The sequence below is a fragment of the Passer montanus genome, unplaced genomic scaffold (genome assembly GCF_014805655.1).
Source record: "Passer montanus isolate IOZ18808 unplaced genomic scaffold, ASM1480565v1 scaffold10, whole genome shotgun sequence".
NCBI classification, from domain to species: domain Eukaryota; kingdom Metazoa; phylum Chordata; class Aves; order Passeriformes; family Passeridae; genus Passer; species Passer montanus.
Window position 1 is genome coordinate 27303981 of NW_024356505.1, and position 20764 is coordinate 27324744.

General features: G+C 37.9%; 1 protein-coding gene across 6 annotated transcripts in view; it reads right to left on the reverse strand.

Annotated features, from left to right (window-relative positions):
- Positions 1 to 20764, reverse strand: part of ARHGAP21 (Rho GTPase activating protein 21) — a 114255-nt gene that overhangs the window by 64609 nt on the left and 28882 nt on the right. For 5 of the 6 annotated variants that reach the window (XM_039704673.1, XM_039704630.1, XM_039704649.1 and 2 more), the window contains one exon: positions 2424 to 2606. In XM_039704673.1, coding sequence (XP_039560607.1) covers positions 2424 to 2606 — 183 coding nt within the window. Of the gene's footprint in view, positions 1 to 2423; positions 2607 to 18353; positions 18450 to 20764 lie in introns of those variants that run through there. The other variant, XM_039704658.1, reaches the window with a different exon arrangement.

The window sequence follows — 20764 nt, forward strand, 5'->3', positions numbered from 1 at the left end:
TGGAATGCTTTTTACCCTGGGGTAAACAATAGAGACTTCTGCACTGATCTAGAGGGAAAGCACCAGCATCACACTGACACTTGTGATAACAAAGGAGCTGTGGCTCTGGGAAGCAGGTCAAGGACTGAGTGACTCCAGCTGTTATGTAAAGGGCATCTTCAACATCCAGCTGTAATCTCTGTCTTATATCAGCAGTGGCTGCATCCTCAGGTGTGAAGGAGGGACAAGACTACTACAAGATTAAAAACAGAAAACCAAATTATATTCGTTGTTATTATACTCCTTTGAGGAGCACAAAATGAAACATCTGTGACTTCTGAGGCACTTACAATTTTGATCAATGAGGAAAGAGAGGACTGATACTTAAGCTTACAATCAATGACAGAGACTGTAATTAGCTGGTAACCTTATCTGATCAAAGATCCTACTGAACAGCTGAAAAATCAGATTTGCCTCATATTAGGATCAGGCTGGCAATAGGTGAATTTCATTTTTTCGTACCATAACCCAGGTACATAAATTTCTACAAAAGCCACCCTATGAATACTCATTAAGTAGTAAGATCTGTACTTTTTTTTGCTTCACATCAAGGACATTAAAAGGAAGAGAAGCAAACATAAGCATTCAGGTTAATTAATATAACTGTTCAGGACAAGAGCTCTGTCCAAATGAACCTTATCATCTTTATACGTAACTGAATCCATGAATCCACCAGAAGGTGTTACAGTATCCAATCATCTCATTATTTCTTTTTCAAAATCAGACAGAAATAGGAATGAATGAACCAGATTCTAAATGTCAGAGAAGAAATAGAGAAAAAAATTAAGAAGGCATGAAGATCTCTCTTGCAGAAAAAGAGGGAGTTAAGAGCTTCAAGACAAGGTGCTGGGCTCACTATGAACTGCTTGGGTCTCTCAAACCATCAGATATCAACTGGAGAGGAAGAACTGATATTTCATTTTTATAATGCCCTTTCCTTGTGCCTGTCTCCTTTTGCATGTGAAAAACATATTGATTCCCTCAGAGACATCTAGTGATGGCTTTTTTCCAAAACATATCCAGTCACTTCTTAGTTAAGGAGGCTAATCCTACTTATTTTCACCCTCAGCACAAATAGGGGCTCTTGCTGAGAGATCCTACAAGTGCATGTCATTTGTTCTGCTCAAGGCTGAGGCTTCCCCACCCTCCTTCCTCTGTTTCACACTGAATTCAACCAGAGACTGCTATTACCTGTGCTAGTGACAGAAATGTTGGGATCATCTGATACTGCTAATAATTTCACTTCCACGTAACTTCAGTCACTCCTTGTCAAGGAAGAGAATTTCTGCACTCAAGTGAAGGCTGAATAGCTGCACTAAACTGGAAAAATGTGCCAACTTTCTTCTGCAAAGCTTTTTCTACTTCAAAAGAAATCTTACAGCCACCAAGGGTAGGCAAAGACAGACAACTTTACTGCAAGACACCTGCAGAGACACATTCACTTCATGCTCTTTCCAGAAAGCTTCAGCACCCATTCCCCAAGCTTTGTAAGAATTTATTCTTCTACCTAACTGGAAAAGCAAAAGCAAAACTGAGGGGTAGCATGGCTCATGAAAACTATTACATTTGATCCCTTTAAAATGAGCAAATGTTATTTGAACTCACTAAGAAACACCCTCTCTCAATTTTCAAATTCCTCTCATTATTAAATGGACTTTTTCTCAACACCCCCTATTACAGCAACTTTCAAAAGCTTCAGTCACAAAAAAGAACATGTACATGCTTAGAGCAAGGAAGACCAATTAGCTACTTAACATTCAGATATTCTTGCTTTTAATTTAAAAAATGTAAAATACTTTTAAAAAGTTGTCTTTTAATGTAGGTCAGTATATATTGTTTATATTCATCTCAACTACAGATCATCTTTCAGCAGAAAGAATGTAACACTGAAACAAAATCTGTCTTTCTAATGTACACTGAGTTTAGGATACTCAGTTAGAAACCAAGGCAAACAATCTTCATCTCTTAATGTGATGGTGTGACAAACTTCAACTGGGGAGGGGAACAACAACAACGATGATGAAACCCAAACTTCATACCCTTCAAGTCTACACTTCAGAACAGGTACAAACTAAGTAATGACACTGGCTTTGGGTAAAAAGAATCTGTACAGAGAAATACTTACCTGTTCTGCAATGACCACTGCTCTTATCCATGATACAATTATTTTTAAGTAACTGACAAAGTCAGTCAATTCCATTTTATTGGAACAGATCAGCAAACAGCTATTAAACAGTGTCATGACCCCAACCACCTTACAAGGGATCTTTCATCTGTGTCAGACAGATCTATAAATGCATTTAATTTCAAGTAAGCAGGATTTATGACCCTAAAAGGTACATGGCTTTATATTAAAAAAGTGCTTGATTATTAATTCCACTTACTTTAAAAGAAAACTGAACTGCAGATTCCGGAGGGTAAACGATGAAGTGTCTTAAGGTGAAGCCAAACCCCTGAGATGTCCTCCTTAGCACGACAGTTTTAGGACCAGGCCAAGAGAAAGTTTCTTCCTCCTCCGATGGTGATATAGCTTCACTCTGCTCTTTTGCATCTTTATTTTTTGATGCCTAAAAGAGAAGAAGATATGCAGAGGAGTTTTAATGTGGATCATTATAAAATAAAAAGAAAACAAGAGTAAGAATTCCCAGACATGCCTGTACACTTGAAAATAGAATTTTTCCCCCCATAACCAAAATAACTTGATGATCATTAGTATTTTCAAATGTGTATGCTAAAGCAGCACCCTTTACACCACTGCACCTCTGGTCATACTGCATATAGAATAACACTTAAATTTTAAATGAGGTTAGATATTAAAAAAAAAAATCAGCATTCAACAATGAAAGACTTGAAGGAACCATAAGAAATGCGTACAGTTTGCCAGCTTGCACGTTTTATTTGCCTTCTATTTAGAGATAAACATGTGACTTCCGGGACCCCATTTCTGGCTGTACATATCTCACACATACAAGCACAAAATGAAGTTCTCCTTCCCACACAATTCAGGGATGATTTTCTTGACTACTACTTCCTGACTTAATACAAGTAAAACAGAACATGCAATTGGTTAAACTTCTCCAGTAAGACATTTTCCCCTAGTCATATCTATTACTTCACCTTTGCTTTTCCCACCCTTAGGTATTGTCTCTGAACATTTCAGTATGCAAATTCTAAACACAAAAGTAAAAAAGCTCCTTTCCTTTTACAGTCCTACTGCAATCCTTCCTCTCATACAGAAATAAGCAATCTTGCAGTGGTTTTTTTTTCTTACGGGTAGTTTTATATACCTATGACTCAAGCAACATATTAAAATATCTACTTTCTCAGCCTTATACAAAATCTTCCATTTCAACTTTCAAAGTGAGTGTCACACCAGCACTCAAAGGCAGGATTCACAAAGAAAGCATGCAAAATTCTATGACCCTCCTCTAAAGATTCTAGTTCACCGATGCGTGAAACAAATTTAGATACCAGAGCCTATAGCCTATTCAAAGGGTATTCAAACAGAAATAATAGCCTTCTTGTCCTCCAGTAGCTCTGCTGCTGTGGCTCAGCAACTGGCTGATCAGTGCCAGAATTTACTGCTCAGTTTCTCCCTGTCCTACTCCAAAATAATCTCTTTTGCTTCAGTCTTAGAGCTGGAATCTCAAACTGCAGTGCTAGCTGGCAAGGTGGACTCAGCAACTCCAACCAACATCTACAGAGAACACAGAGCATTTCCACTCTAACCACAAGGAGACCAACACATTATACAAGGAAAATATTGCAGCTCCTTAGTGAGACTTAATCCAGCAGAACAACATTTTGCATTCAGGTATGTAAAACACAACACATTTATCCACAGATGCTACAGTCTGTTCTCAGAAATCCACATCTTGCTTTTGTCCAGCAGGGAGAATGAGCAAATACTAGCAGCAAGTGCTCCAAAGACCAGCCTCCCTACCTTCAACAACCCTGTTTTCAGCAAGAAAAAAAACATACAAACGGACACTACAGCCAAGCCAAAAAATGGAGCTGCTTCAGGAACAAGAAAACATGGAGAAACCAGAGCAGCTTGACAGCTGCTCTTCCAAACAGCCTGGAAGAATTAATGGTAGATTTTGGAAAGAAGAGTTATAAATGTGAAGGACTCCAACACAGCCTAGTCTGTCTTCCTCTATCATCTTCATTCATGTTTTAAAGTGTTAGTGTGAAACAGAGAAGACTCTGCAATTAGATGACTAATGAACAAAAAATTAGTGAGCACTGCAGAACTGCCAAGATGAGAGGCTTGAGCTTAAAGTTCAAACAATGCAAAGATTAGTAAAATTTACATAATCCTTTAGCCTAAGGATGGAGTTTGTTATTGAGGTGTTCCTAACCACTTTGTTCAGCTTCTGAACACAAGAGCATTTTATCAGTTCTGCACATATAAATGTCGCTTTTCAGGCTTTCAGTCTCAGGACACATGCAGAAACTGGAGCCAGTAAGAACATTTTGATCCTAGTAAACTGGCAAAAGAAATAGCTCCTAGTAAGAAAAATATCACTGGCCTCTAAAAAATGACAGTGATTTCCTCTATCAAGTGACTCACAGCAACCCATCTATTTAATATTCCCTTGCAATCTTTTGTTTCTTCTCTCAGTTTTTTATACACAACACATGATACGAAGTTTCAAATGATCCAACAACCACAGATATTGAAAAATGTCCATAAGCAAACACCCATAGCTAGAAATAGGTAAACAGCAAGCTTAAATGTAGCACTGAAAAAATCCAAGTCTTCAATATACTCACATCTTTTTTTCTATCAAAAACCTCCTTAATTATCCAAAAGGTAGTTTTAGTATGTGTAACAACTAAAGACTATAATTTACATACAGAAGTACTGCAACCTCCGTTCAAAATAGTCCCATACAGAGAACTTCACTAGCTTTTAGAAATGGAAGTTTCATCATTTCAGTGCAGCAAAGAGAACCTCTAATTTCCTTGTAATTTCATTTAAACGTTTAGCATACACAAGTTATTGAATTAGAAGTTACTCATAAACCCACAGTCAAATAATTATTTCTTGAAAGAGCACACTAAAAGGGAAAGGTGAACTTCATGCCAACCTTGGACCCCCTGCAAGGTCTGCCAACAGGGTAACAGAAAAAGCCAGTAGTATCAGTAATAAATGTGAGACTTGTTCAGTAATAGCAACTTTCAGCCACCACTTCAAACAAGCAACAATCTGATTTATAAAGAGAATCAACATCTGTTCAGTAACCCTCTGACACTTCCAACCACAGCACACACACCAGAATATCCCTTGCCAGAAAAAGCTTTATAAAGGAACAAGAGAAGTTCTCAAAAACATAAACAAAACAAAGATGCAAGACAGCAAGCAAGAAACAGATGATATTTAGCACAGGCAAAGTCCCTACCGTTTTCCTTGCAAATCAAATATCAAGTTACAAATATATAAGTATCACATATCCATAAGGGAATATGTCTTTTGGGTGGAATCATTTGCATTACAAGAAATGAGAAATGAATGCTTCATTTTCATATAAGATCTAACAAAACAAAGATCATTGTGCCATAGTCCCTACTGAAGACCTGTATGTTTATTTCTCTATAGATTCAGTCCTCAAAATCCAAATCAGAATGCATGCAATTGAGTTCAAGGACTGAAGAATCCCAGGCTACTAAAAATGATTCAAGCATCATTTCCCTAGGGAATTTTTTGTACAAGGTTTCTGCACAAAGTATCTCAAAGCATCATTTCCTGTTGTATGCAATTGCAAGGACATACAACAGATGCTTAAATGCACTGTAAAATATAAACCTTGTTTTTAATATTGTATTTAACCCTACTTTCTGAGCAATGAAAGCATCCATGAAAAATCAGATGGCACTATAAAAAACTACATAAATCAGTGGCAGCTTAACATGCAGTAACAGAATTTTGTGAAATCAGTAAGTAGCATTAATGTTTGTAAAGAATATTATTTCAAATTAAGTCTCAAAGCAATAGTTTCCCATTATATCAGTCTAAAATAACAAAAAAGGCTAACACATCCAGCCGGCATGCTCTCTAAAGCCCCTCTAATTTTTCATCTTCTGATCAATTTACAGACCTCAATGTACAGTACTGTACAAGCTAAAAATCATTATGTGACAGTTGTAGGCAACTGCAATTGAAGCTATAAATACTCATCTTGATTGTCTAAACAGATAAACAGGTATGGTCTAAGTTCTGAACACTGTCTTCATAGGTGAACAAAACACAAGAAATAATTGATACATTGTCATTGTACCATCTATTCTGGAAAAATTATTCAAGCCTTTTTAAAGTTGGTATGAGCAATGAATTTCTGCCTTTATTTTGTGTTCAGTACCCAAATTCAAAATTATTCTCAAAGAAATGAGGCATGGGACTGGCATCCAGATTTGCTACCTTTTTAAACTGTTTTATGTGTTTTTTACCATACAAAATGGTTCACAAATAAATTTTGTAAATAGAAGTCTCATTGTAGATGTAAGGGTTTCCCACACTATACTTTTCAGAGCCTACAGATGTATTTAAAAAACAAACTAAAACAAACAAACAAAAAACCCCAACTCTCAAAACAACCAAACAACCTCCCCCACCACCAGACCATCCAGAGGATTTATCTATCAGTACCTGAGTCACAACATGGAGAGTGTGTGCTAAGCAGCACCTGCTTCAGCTGCACTTAGCAAATGTTCAACTTTTAGCTCATCTACCAAGAAAAGTGAAATCTGATATGGCCGTTCAGCTAGACTGATATGTGCTGAATAGAAAATGAGCTGATGTCACCCAATTTTACTGATTCAACAGCCATCGTGAGATGTTTAGGGCTTTTCAGTAATTACTGACATAAGCCAAATTAAAAAATATTTATTAATAATTATTAATCCCTAAAATCTTCCTGAGACACAGGCACAATATTCCAGATGCTCTAATATAGCTACACTGACTTGAAAGCAGGGATATTTCTTGTACAGGGTCATCTGCTTTCCCCATTTTTGTACTCAGTCACTATCACTTCACTAACTGCCCTGTTAAATATCTGCTACTGCAGAGAAAAAGGCTTTTCTAGGACAGTCTTGCCTTATTTAATGTGACAACAAAATAGATTCTTTAAAAAGCTAATAAAGAAAAAGTAAAAAGGTCTTTTTCTGACTAAGCCTACTGAATGTGTAGGAAAAAACTTACCTATAAGGCAGCCATATAAAAGATTATACAACCTTTTCTGAGATACATTATCTACATCTTATTTGCAGCATAGGAATGCATATAGAGCATAAAAAGACTGTATTTTATCTTAGTAGCACCTGAGAAGCAGGATCACTCACGCAAGGTGTAAATTGAGTATTTTTCTTTCAGTTCTCAAGCTAATAAACCAATATTTCAAGGGAAATGGGTCACATTTATAAATCCAAATACTATGATCACATACTGAAACAGTCTAACAATGTAGTGAGGTAACTTCTAATTTGAAAGGTAATTCGGAGGTAATTTTCTAATGTGTCTTTAATTCACGCTGGAATGCACAAACATCTTATACAGAAGTTATTCCCAGCTGAAGAAAAGTAATTACTGACACAAAGTTGACATTAAGTAAATCCATCTTCCAGGTATTCAGAACACAGCCTTCTTCTCAAAACAAATAAATCAGTTCCATCATTTTTAGCCTCAGGAAATACATTCATTCCTTACTGAAAAACATCACTGCAAAGAGACAACTGGAACACAGAAAACCCCAAACCCAAATCATTTTAGGCTTCTGTGTCCAATACCCACTTTTCTAAACTTCCGACTCTTATGTTTACCAAAGTTTGTAATCTTGCCCTGAATAGGTAGGATGTTGACAGAGACAAAAATTCAGGCAGGAAATACAACCTGTCAGGATATATACTGACAGTGTCCTTCCCTCAAAGAAGTGTTTCATCATTTTAGGTCCTTGAAAGACGGCTACAGAGTATAATCAACATTGTTCTCCAAAACCACATGGATGGTCAGAAATCAGTCTGCCAAACTGGTAAGATATGAGGAAATCTATAAAAATCCTCAATGTAAGATTGTGGATGGTAACTGACACCACAAATAAAAGGCATCTAGAATCTGCAGAAAGCAAGAGAGGCAAAAAACCCCTCAAAACTGACAAATAAACCCTGAGAAAAATGCCAATTGAATATTTAACAGCTGTACATGCTAGACTTGCTAAAAAACTCTCAGCCGAATTCCAAAGACGAATGCAGCAGTGCATGCATAATACCAAAGCTTCATTATTAAAAGTCCCTCCTTTATTAACATCAAAATTAGCATACACAGTTAATTAACAAATATCCCAAATGTTTCAGTATTATTTACTGTCAAACTGGAGCACTCATTTTTGCATGCTACTCCAGTGTCACCTGTCACACTAAGCAAGCAACAAAGTTAAAAAAATGAATAATGTTAAATTTATTTATAGATTTAAGCTGATGACAGATAATAAAGAATAAGTAACTGTTCCTACCTACTTCAATCCAAAAGTACATCCTTTTTCTTGTCTACCTTTTAGAAATACAAACATTACTTGGGCATGGCTGAATGTAATCAACACCTATCAAAGTGAACTTTGCCGAGCGGAAATAAATCACTGTAATTTAAAAATAGAAGTTTCCCTCTATCCAATAATGAGCTGAACTCTCAGCATACAACTAAAATGCAATACAGAATCACACCACAATACATTCAACCAAACAGTATCGACCATATATTTATGTGGCTGCTGACATTTACTTTGTGCTGATACACAGAATTGAAATTAGTTCACTCCACTGAGAAAGCCTTTATCTACAGAGTGACACTGTAAGAGCATTCCCCATACATAAAAATCAGGCAGTTTGAGACACAGATGCAGTGAAGCACAGAGGAGTTTCCTACACCAGAACATCTCTAAGGATTCCTCTTTGCAGAATGGGCCACAGGGAAATGGATCCCATTCAGCTGGATCCTAACAGATCTCTGACTGGTTACAAGACCCTCGGAGCACCAGACAGAAGTTACCTGTCTCCATCCTGGCCACTTCAGTGCTCTATGTTTAAGAAAGCTGCAGGAGGGACCTGGTTCCTCAGTGCTTGCAACTGCTGAGCCTGTTTTCAGTAGCTACCAAGAGGAGGCTGCCTCATCATGAAGCACCTAAAACTGGAGATGCAGATGTAAACAAACCCTCAAAGCTCCAAAGATCAAACAGCTACAGAACCACACTCACCACAAGATGAGATGTGGAGATAAACACAGCCTGAGTTCACACACATAAAATCATCAGTAGATAGCATTAACAGAGACAGAAAAAGCTGGTCTAGTCAGGGCCCTCACTCTGGGGTCACTGCTGTCTGGTTTTGGAACTGGGGGCACATCTCTTCTTCCATGCCACAGTTCTTTGTTAAGTGCTGGAGGGAAAGGGAAGAAAAAATAAGAGTTTCCAGAGGAAGACTTCAACTCCCAAACTCAGGGAAACACCAGAAATCAGAATCACTAGGGGTCCCATTCATCTCTTACCAGGCAAGTGTAATGCATGCACGAAGTGCAGGATATTTGCTGACACCTCATCACTAACATTTCTCTTGTGTAGCAGCTGAGTGGGACGCACTAACTGGAAGGGGTAATAGAGGCAAACAAACTAAAGAATTCAACTACCACTTGAAGAAGACGCAAATCCTTTATGACTACAAGTAGAGACTTTCACTACAATTAATGGTTCAATATCAAACAACAAGAAAACAGAATCAGATTATTAGCGATCACAACAAGACTAAAAGGAAGACAGGCAATGCCACTCCTCCTGTTTGCTGCTCACCTGGGTTGGTGAGGTGGGACTCAAGCAGCCCCAGCAACAGCAGGGTGGTCTCCATGAGCTGTTCTCCCTCTCTCAGCCCCCTCATGGGTCTTGCAGAGACCGACAGTGAAAAAATTCAGAGCAAGGGAAGGCAATAAAGATGTGAGCATCCCTTGATGGAGCGACCACGGTTTAGGTGTGTTCCTCACAGGAGCTCACCTCTTACCACTTCAATGCACCATTATGGCACTTAGCTGGGTTCTTTTTGGTGGACTAACCAAATTGAATTCAGGCATGTGTTAGGACATCATCCTGGGAGCAAACCTACCTGTCTTTCAGGACTGTGAATCCCACCAGATGGAATAGAAGCTGGTATAGTTCAATAACAAATCCAGCAGCTGCTTGCCTGCAGCAGAGGTTAGTGAGGACACCAAACTTTCAAGTGCATCTCAGGACTGAACATTTTAATTCAACAAAATACATAAATCATATCCTAAACCAAAACCAGGTATGGAGGAAGACAACTAAGATGGCAATACATAACTACTCTCAATGCATGAAGTAAGTGGGAAATCTGCGACCTTTCAAAAGCAAAGCATCTGTGCCAGCATGGCAGATGGCTGGGAGGCACAGGGAAGGAAACATAAAATTCTGTCAAGCACCATGCAGGCTACGGAGCTGGCTTGGGCTTGGAAGCAGGACAGAGGGATACATGTTTCTGTGTACTTTCTGTCTACTTCTGTAGTACTAGCATTGTAGTAAACACAGTCATTCAAAGGAGAAACAGCATTTCCAAGATAAAGGATTTCAGTTCTCATAAAGGTCAAGGCATACACAGAAAACAAACAGTAAAAACCTCCATGTGTGCATGTTATTACTACACAGCTCAAACTTGCCTTTCTGCACTCTACTGCTCATGAAAGGCGGCTCTGTAATGCAGTTGGTGCTTATGTCAGTCTCACCACTAGACCTAAAAAGCAAAGCTGAAGGCTATCTACAGCAAGGATATCTCAAAAATGTCCCCTCCATGTGTCTGTTCAACTGAAAATCTTTCAGTTTTCCTGGATTAAAAGCAGTAACACCCCAAGTGGCTCTGCAAACAAGGCCTAGCTAGACATACTTGCTTGAATGAAAGCAGCTTTCAGCTTCCCAGGCCAGGTAAGATTCAGAAAGAGTCGCTCTACTTTGAAGTAAGGAAAATTCCAACATACTAAGCGCTGCCTAGACTTAAAGTAACTTTTTTCTTTTTCTAGACAGCACAAGCTCTGGTTTTCTCATACGGTAGTTCTGATAGCTGGACCTTTTGAACAGTGCTTTAAACTCTAGACAGTACCCAGTTTAGCACATTACAATTCATTAAATTACCATATGTCTATTTTAGTTTTATACACATATATACACACAAAATTAAGTATACTGTGTTGTGTGTGTACATATATACACATATATTTGCTTGTACACATCCAAAAAGTGTACTAACTGACTGGGATTCTTTACAAAGCTATTTAAGTGTACTTCAGATAATAATTTATACTGCCACAGAGTAACAGCCCATTTCTAGCAACAGCGCTAAGACTTCGCAGAGTAAAAAGTATATAATGAAACACTCCACAAGACAGAGATGCAAACTATTTTCATGATGTGGGGGTTTTTTTGTATCTTGAATTTGTTATTCATAGCAACAAACATGGAGTTCATAATATTAAATTTAGTCAGAAAAACATTAACAACAAAGAGAAATTGAGAGCTTCCTTGTTTTCTTACAGACCCATTAGCAAAAGCCTCCCCTCTTAACAGCTACATCCTTAAACTGGAAAGAAAGGAAACATCTGCAGGGCTGGTAGCTAGCACAACAGCAAAATATCATGTGATCTTAATTTAGCTAAACTGAAATTTTTCCTTCTCTGCTCTTCTGTCATTGCTTGTTAAGAATAGGAAATTCTCTGTCCTCACTTTACAGTGTAATCTGGAAATATCAGAGACAGGAGACAAAGAAAGCATGCTTCTGCTCCTCAGCATTGAAGAAATGTTTGAGGTTGCTCCACACAATATACAAGAATCCTCTCAGCAGTCTAACAGAAGTGGTGAGAGCACCTTGCACAGTCACCAGCTGTCAAGGGCTGGCTGCCTCTTTCAACCTATAGGAATTTTTTCAGATCCAAGACTATGAGCTGCCCCATGACCCATTCTGCTTCCTACAAACGGGGAGAGGACAATAAGAAATGCCAGCTCTGTCCCCAGCTAAGTACACTACTGCAAAAATAGAAATGAGTGTCAGTGAAGTCTGTACTCTTTTTGCTTTCTAGAACAACCTGGTCTTTAACAAACACACAAGATACCAGATCGTTTCCACTACACTTCTACCATAGTATAAGCACAAATGTATTTACATGTTAAATAGCTTTGCAGAAGCCTCCAAGAAAACCAAAACCACTGCAAAATATAAAATCACCAAAATCACCTGCACAGACCCCATTTCAATAAACTGATGCTCCACACTTGAAAGTACAACCAGCCCTGAAGCTACCGATGTATTTCCTTCCCTCCATACTGTTTTTCTCCACTGCAGCCAGAGAATATGACTTGAATAAAAAAATTATTAACTCTACAAGGGACACAGATAAAATTGACCAAAATAACCAAGAGAACAACCATTTTTCCACAGCTTCTTTGTCCCTATGGCAAACCTCTGTGTTGACTAGGCTTCTCCAGGATGCAGCTACAATACTGAGTAAGAGCTTTGCTGCTTTTGAGCTGAGCAGTGGGACAGTGCATCCTTGTACCTGCTCTCTATTGAATGTAAGCATGAGGCTGACCTTCTCTTACCGAAACTACTGAACTTTGCAACCTAAACAGAACATGCTCATTTCTGTTCTAAAAACAAGAAAATGAGGTCATTTAGAGACTAGACACCTCACTTCATTTGCATAAGTGCATCACTGTACCTCCTGGTAATTCAAGCTGTTAAGGCTTAAGCTCATTCAGTACTGCACTACAGCAGCTCTACTTGGGATTTTATTTCATGTATACCAGAAAAGTCTCTGAACCTGCTCAAAGCCAAACAGAAGCCTTTGGAAGATCAGGGATTTGATCCTTCAATGTCAAACCTAAACAGTAACCTTTAAAACATTGTTATTGCACGTGGGTTGTTATTCCAAAATTTGACTCCATTTGTAGATTTACCTAGACATATGGGGGGAGTTTTAAGAACAACTGCGTGGATAAAAGCTAAATAACAGCATAGGAATTTTAACACAAAGAACATGGCTCAAAACACAAAAAAGACCAGTGTGTCAAGATTCTTTACCTCCCCATATACACAGCTTCCCACCTCAAAAATAACCTCTAAACAGATCTATATACAGCATGAGATACTCAGTGTTAAAGCTCTCTAATACAGTGACTTCATTCATAAACTCCTGCAAACTCACCACTTAAAAACAATCCTGGTCCTGTGTTTCAAGACATTTAATTTCAACATTCTATATAATTTGCCTATCAACACACTCTCTACATTTCAAAGTCCTAAACCTAGAAGTGAAAAGGTTTGTCCACTATAAAGCAAAGTAAGGTAAAATTAGCATACACAGATGTAAAGCCACATATTCAAACACCCAAATTAAATTAGGACTGACCTCTAAATTTGTAATCTATTGTGCATATATAACAGAGGGAAAAAAGCAGCCTTTCCAGTGAATAACTTCTTTTACAAAGATACAATGCACAGGAAAATGCTTAAAAAAGGAGTGTGAAGTCATCAGTCTGAAATAATATATTAAATCTTTATGCCCAGAGATGTCACTAAGAGGATAAAGAAGAGAAAGTTGTCCACAGGATTTTCAGTTTAACTGCAAATCCAAAAGCTCCTCAACATTGACTTATGACATGATCATATGTGACCTGCATATATTTCCTCACAGTTTGATTGCACATGTCAGTAAGAATGGTTGACACAGGTAACTAAATCTGCTTTTGTTTCTGTGTCTGGAGGCTGGAGTGGGAAGAGAGAAGAAATCTATTTTAACATAAATCTATTTGCTTATTTAAGAACTACTTGTCTTTGCATGCCTATTACTGTGGCTTGAATTGCTCACTGTTGCCAAGTTGTTTCCCTGTACTTCTGGACATTACAAAATATTTTTCCAGCAATATGAATTTCCACAATGAGTTAAGTCACCAGCTGTTTCATGCAATGATTTTACACTTCTTGCTTAAACTGAAAACAGCACACCCTGCACTGCTACCAAGACAGATTTTTATCATATTGCCTCCCTTCCTTTCTGAGGCAGAAGATGAATAGAACTAAGAGCACAGTAAGATAATAAATATCGCATTTCAAAACCATTATCAGCTGCAAATATCTCAGAAGAAATGCAGACACCTTTGTTATTTCATCCTCCAAATGACACACTTGGAAGAGGAAAAGCATTTTTAATGTCACTGGAGATTCTCCAGAGGAAGGGAAATAGCTGCAGTGCAGCAGCTGCTGCAGTACTGCTGTGTTCTGGGGCTCGAATGAAGGTGATGCAAGAGCTGGGCTTGCATCGCATTCTCACACACGGCCTGCAATAATGAACTCCAGCTAAAAGAACAGAAATCAGACACCTTGGCTGCTAGGCCAGCACATAACAAACCTCCATGTACATCAAAACAGTCTTTGATGAGAAGGTTTCTCCAAGACCAACAACTGCAATGATGAGGCCCACCCTGTGCAGTGAAATTTGACCAACTGCAAGTTTACAGAATTTGCAAAATACTTATCCCTGGCTGAAAATCCCAAGATTTAAGTATTTACATGGCTAAAAGAATATTATCATTATTTTTAGAGGCTAGGGTGCAGCAATAAGATTTTTAAAAAAAGCCTGATGCAGTACATCAAAGAACCAATGAGAAAAGGACATGAGAAGATCTGATCTGCTCTCCTCAAACTAACAGAAGTCTCCTCAGAGCACAGTGCTGACCTATGCTGTGTGCTGCTAAGAAGACAACCTACACTCCATTTGTGGTCTACTGTTTTATCTAACACATGAAAGAAAGGCATTTGTGATAAAAAGAAGGAAAAAATCCAAAACCACTGTATCACCTACATTATATTACCTACCAGTACTTCTTCCAACCATCTGAAGCAGTGGAATTTATTGTTTTAGGCATATTTGCTCTACTGTATCTCATCATGGTCACAAGTTCAACTGACATATCAGGCATCTCCAGAGTCTACTCATGTGCTGGAGGCTCTTAAAGGACATTCTTACAAGGACAGAGGGAGTAGCTCCTATTACATCTTACTGAAGATGAGCCTAGTTCATACCTTACTGAGGAATAATATTACCCAGCTCTTCCATACATTCATTGAGGAACTCCTCTAGGACCACAGCTAGCATGCTAAGTTATCATTCCAAAATTACAACCCCATAAACACCAGACTATCATATGAAAAAAAAATTGCTTTAACTTTTTAAGGCACGCTCACACCCTCTCTCTCTCTTTTCTTCTTTAGGAAAAACCACTAAAAAGTCCTTGTTTACCAAGACCAGACTATATTAAAAATAGGATTAATCATCTATGATACTGTCAGGGCAATCTGGATAAGTAGAAACTTCAATTTCCACACAAAGCTGTGTACCAAGATCCCCTATAAGATACAAACTTTTTACCTACTACTTGGCTTCACTGATTCTATATTTGCAGTCATGCTGAAGCTCTGAATTATCAGCAAAAGAGTCACACTTGAATCTACCCCATGTCCTACAAGACAACTGTCACAGACAACACACGCAAGAAGCAAGACACTTTGGTACTTTGTAATACCTTATTTTAAGAAATATTTTTAACACAGGTAGTGCAGTTCTCCCATAAACAAAAAGTAAAGGATGAAAAACTGCAAGCATCGATTTAATTGTCACTGAAGGTTTCTGAGTTGTTCTTTATGGATCACCATGTGATAGTAATCAATCCCATCCAACATTTGGACTAAAAACTGCAATTCACTGATGCCAACAGAACTTTGCTGATTTACATCACAGAATAATTTTATTTTAAGGGGTTTTGTTTTAGTATAAAACATTGCATATCCTTTGAAAATATTTTAATACACATAACAGTTGGCTGTATCATTGCACAAAGGGCAAGTGTGCCCAGCCATAGTAACTTTAATTTCACACCATGAAAATTTTCTAAAATTTAAACCACCATGATAGACAGAAGAAAATATCCCTGCTATTTCATACTTGCTCACTTCCTGTTTTAAAAAAATAAGCATTGGGAAGTACATACTCCAGAGCCAAGGGAGTGGGTGGTGAATAATAAAAACAAAAGAAATCCTTAGAATGACTGCAACCTAATTTGAGATACTATTAGTGACACATACTTCAGAAGTCGCCCATCTGCTTTCTCACCAGCAGCCCACTTGGGCACTGTGAGGTGGGAAAGGTGGAGAGCAGCACTGCTGTGTGGAGCAGCATGCACCTCTCCCCAGGCCTGGCAGCTTCCACTTCTGCCGTGGCATTTCATGCAGCAGGAACAGAGTAGCTGCACTGGAACATCCCATAAACAAACTTCCAGCTTCATTTCAAAGAAGAGTATCAGCAACAGTTCATTAAATTGTATAGTTTACAGAGACTGGACTTCAGTTAAAGTAAACAAAACAACCCCAAACACACATAAAAACTGAATAATCTACTTAATAAAATCTAGCAAGGTCAAACAGTTCTGCACCATTACCACCTCAAGCATGCAATTAATTCAGGGTATACTGATCTAAAGATTGTTTCTTCTTTCCCTATTGGTAAGAAACAGCTTTTAGATTATGTGAACCCTGTTCTGCATTGAGGTGAGGGGGTTTTGGTGGTTTTTGTTTCTTTTTTGGGTTTTGTTTGATTGGTTGGATTTTGTTGGAGAAGTTTTTGGGGTTTTTTTTGAAGGGTAAGTGCTTGGGGTTTGGTTTTTGGGGTGGGGGATAGTGTGCTGGTTTTCTAAAACCTTTCACTTTAATATGCTCAAAAAGCAATTCTCTTTTCCCTTCCTTCTAGTTATATCAAATGCATTTTAGAACTTTGCAGGACTACCCACATCCTAAGCCTTTTCTTATTGCTTCTTGATTCCCGTGAAGCATGGGAAGCAATTGTCATACTGCATTTGACTGGACAGGTGAATTCTTATATATATGTAAGCAAATAGATCAAATAGTTGGGCATCTGTAAAAATTAAGACAATGTATCATGTTTCCTCTGTTTTTTCAAGTTCAACAGAAGATACTTTTTACCTGTCACATTAACTAGAGTACTTGAAAAACCCAGGCACCATCAATCAGGTTTTGCATCATCAACAAAAGAACTAAAACAATATCCACAAACAAACAAAACCAAACCCCACCACAATCACCTTGCAGTGTATTTTCCTGATTAAGAAGCTTCAGTATAGATATAACATACAGGGGTTGCAGGCATGTTTGAACTGCAGATTATTTCAAAGGACCTATATGCATAGTAGAAAAAAATTCAGAATCACCCATCCTAGTAACTGTACTGAAACTGCAAGTTTATAAGGATTGCTTACCTTCCCCTTACACCAAATAAAAATTAAATAAATTTTCTTCACCGACTGGCTGAATGCTATATGAGAAATACAGGTATTATTTAGAGTAACTTTAAAGTAGTATTACAACTGCACACACTATTTAAAAGGCTTTAGTAATTGGATTCTATTTTAAAACATTTTCATTTAGAATCCAGGCAATTTTGTTTGGCTTTTTTCTCCTCCAGTTCTACAGCAAAGTAGCAAACAAGAAGTATATCTGTCCATATTAAAAACTGAATAGCATCCTGTGATTTATTTAATCCTACATATTAAAAGAAAAAAGAGCAACAACCTCCCCCCACACTTATTTTAATACTGTTCATGATCAAGTATTTTGAAGGAGCCAAGTGCTCAGTCTTTTTAAAGCAAGAAAACACAAATCAGTTTTATATTTAATAACAACTTTGTTTGTCTTGGCATATCTCCCCTTCCTGTACACAATATTTACCTTTTTGTGCAATGCATTAAACAAAATCAGAGTAACAACCTCCCCCCCCCACACTTATTTTAATCCTGTTCATGATCAAGTATTTTGAAGTAGCCAAGTGCTCGGTCTTTTTAAAGCAACAAAACACAAATCAATTTTATATTTAATAAAAACTTCGTTTGTCTTGGCATATCTCCCCCTTCCTGTACACAATATTTACCTTTTTGTGCAATGCATTAAACAAAATCCCTCAAAGCATAAGGTCTAAAGAGAACAAACTAAAGTACTCAAAGTGTTAAAAAAAGCAATTATATAGTCAAATCATGTTTTGTATGCTTGCTAACTCTAGAAAACTCCTTAGTAAATAACAGCATTTCTAACAGTTCATCCTCAGTAAGACTGGGGGTGGGGAGAAAAGATCAATCAGAGCCTTTCTGCTCTCCCCTTATACTGAATTATATAATCATCTTGTAAGCAAGGATAAGCAAACAACAAACCTGATCGCTCCATGCACAGTACAGGTTACATATGAAACTCCAGTTGTGATTGATCACGCAGTCCAAAATCCTGAACTGGGCCATTGCTGTGGAGCACAGTGCTGCTGTGCTCTGACTCAGCTTTTGTCCGGGTGATGCTCGAGGATATGAGAGCTATGCAGCAACGACATTCAGGAACAAGGACTTTCCTTCCTGTTCAGTCTCCCTTCCCACCCCAACTATGTGTCAAGTCAACAAGATAAATTGACAGAATTGCGTAACATTCTTCAAAATAATACTTCCGAAGCTGACAAATTATGCATTCTTGGGAATATATGGGAAGTAAGAACATCCTAAGAAACCACACTAAAGCAAACAAAGGCACTCTCAAACTGTACTTATTCTTTTCCCTACCCCCTTCCTTTCTGCTCCTGCTGAAATCACTCCAAATATAAACAATTTAGTGTCATAATTCACATCATATGAATCTTAAAACTTCCTTAGACACAGTTGTGATGATGACTCCCCATACTGCATATGAGATTCAAAAGCTTAGAATGCCTCTTTTAAAACAGCACAATACAAGCAACTTTTCAAAGTCAGGAGAACATCACAGTGTTCATTAAAATTATACAGGTTTACCTACTTTGTACTTACTCTTAAACAGCAGACATCTCTTTAAGCCTGTAAAGGTACTGTTAGCATTGCACAGATATGCTGGCAGCCTTCTGTAATGAAGGATGATAATCCTAGAGCTCAGGGCTGCAACATCAGGGCTAAGAAACTGAAGAAATACTGGAAAAATTCATTCCTTCCTTCATGTATTCCCTTTTTGCAATCTGCAAACAACAATCCTATTTTAGTATGAACCTCACTTACTCTATCTTGACTGCTTACCTAATATTCCCATTCCAAAGTGAGATTCAGAAACAGGAAACGTGTTTCTGCAGAAACATACACATTTTATCTGGTGACTACACAAACTATTAGACTAGTCACAGAACCAACTTAGAACAACCTGCAGTTTAAATTATACAATTATCTAACAACATCCTTGAGATGCAAGGGACCAAAAACTGTCTTGGGAAAAGATGGAGGAAAGGCTACAGGAACAAGTGGCCAATTCACCCTTCGGTTCAGTAATGGACAAATGACTGAAAAGTACTTCAAATGGCAAAGAAAATGTGTGCTATAAAAGCAGCCTGGAAATAAAACAAACTCATACATGAGACTTAAACAAATGGTGTGGCCAAAGAGCAGCTCTAACTCTGAGACAGTTATACAAATAAGGCCTCATTTGTTTTAACCAAACCAAATTAAAAAAATCTTGTTCCAATTTCTCATCCAAAGGACCCTGGAAATTAATACCAGAGTCCAAGCCAACCTCTTCCCTTCTTGCCAATGTGAATAGTCTGAAAACTTCCAAGACCCTGTTGTGTACAAAAAAAAAATCTGTTCTGGTTCATTTTAAGAGAGATATGGCAGGAGATCCTCTATTATCTTTACAACACCTAATTGTGCAAAAGGGAGAACAGCAACACAGCACAAAACGAATGTCTTCTCACATAAAAAAAAATAGAACAATAACATCTCCAGTTAGAGGTCTGTAATGAAGCCGACAGGGCTGACATGACATGTGGCTAGAAGAAATGTCCTGCTTAGCAACTATTACTAGGTGGAACAGATAACACTTCCTCACAAGAGACACCATTAACTTTCCAAGCTTGAGAAATCTTGGAGAGGATGTCTGGGAAGGTTTTACGGAGCAGGGGGTTACTGCAGAGATGCCGGAGCAGACTGAGGCAGTGAAGTCCCCAGGACAGCAATGCTGGAATGAGGAAGGACCTGGCACCCTGCAGGACTGGCAGCAGGGATGCTGGCAGAGCATGTGGGGCAGCCTACACATGGCTGGAAATGCAGCCAGCTGCACATTTGTTGGACTGGAAAAATGCTGTCACCAACTAAATAAGGCAGAGGGAAGAGGGAAAGTAGATCTGGAAAATTAAGAGAAGACTGCTGTTCTATACTAAAATCAACATCAACCAAGTTCTTAAACAGTACTGTGGTACAATTTTGCAGTGATTGGTTTTATTATCAATTATCTATTTTAGATTCATCAAATATCACTCCATATTTATTTCCTATGAAGCACTCAACTTCCTAATAAAGTAGACATATTATATTACAAATCTCCTACTGTACAGTATGTTGTTGTTTAAAAAACTGCAGTTACAACTCAGAATCAAATTTGTGTAACTCTTTCCATAAAGTCAACAGCCATTATTTACCCTTTACTTTCCATTCATTTTCAAATCCGTTTCAAGGAAATCATAAACCTATTTTTATCTCCTACAATCTGGACAGTGCTTATACACCACTACAGTTTATGCAAAATTGTCTAAATACTGGAGATAAAACCATAAATAGCAATA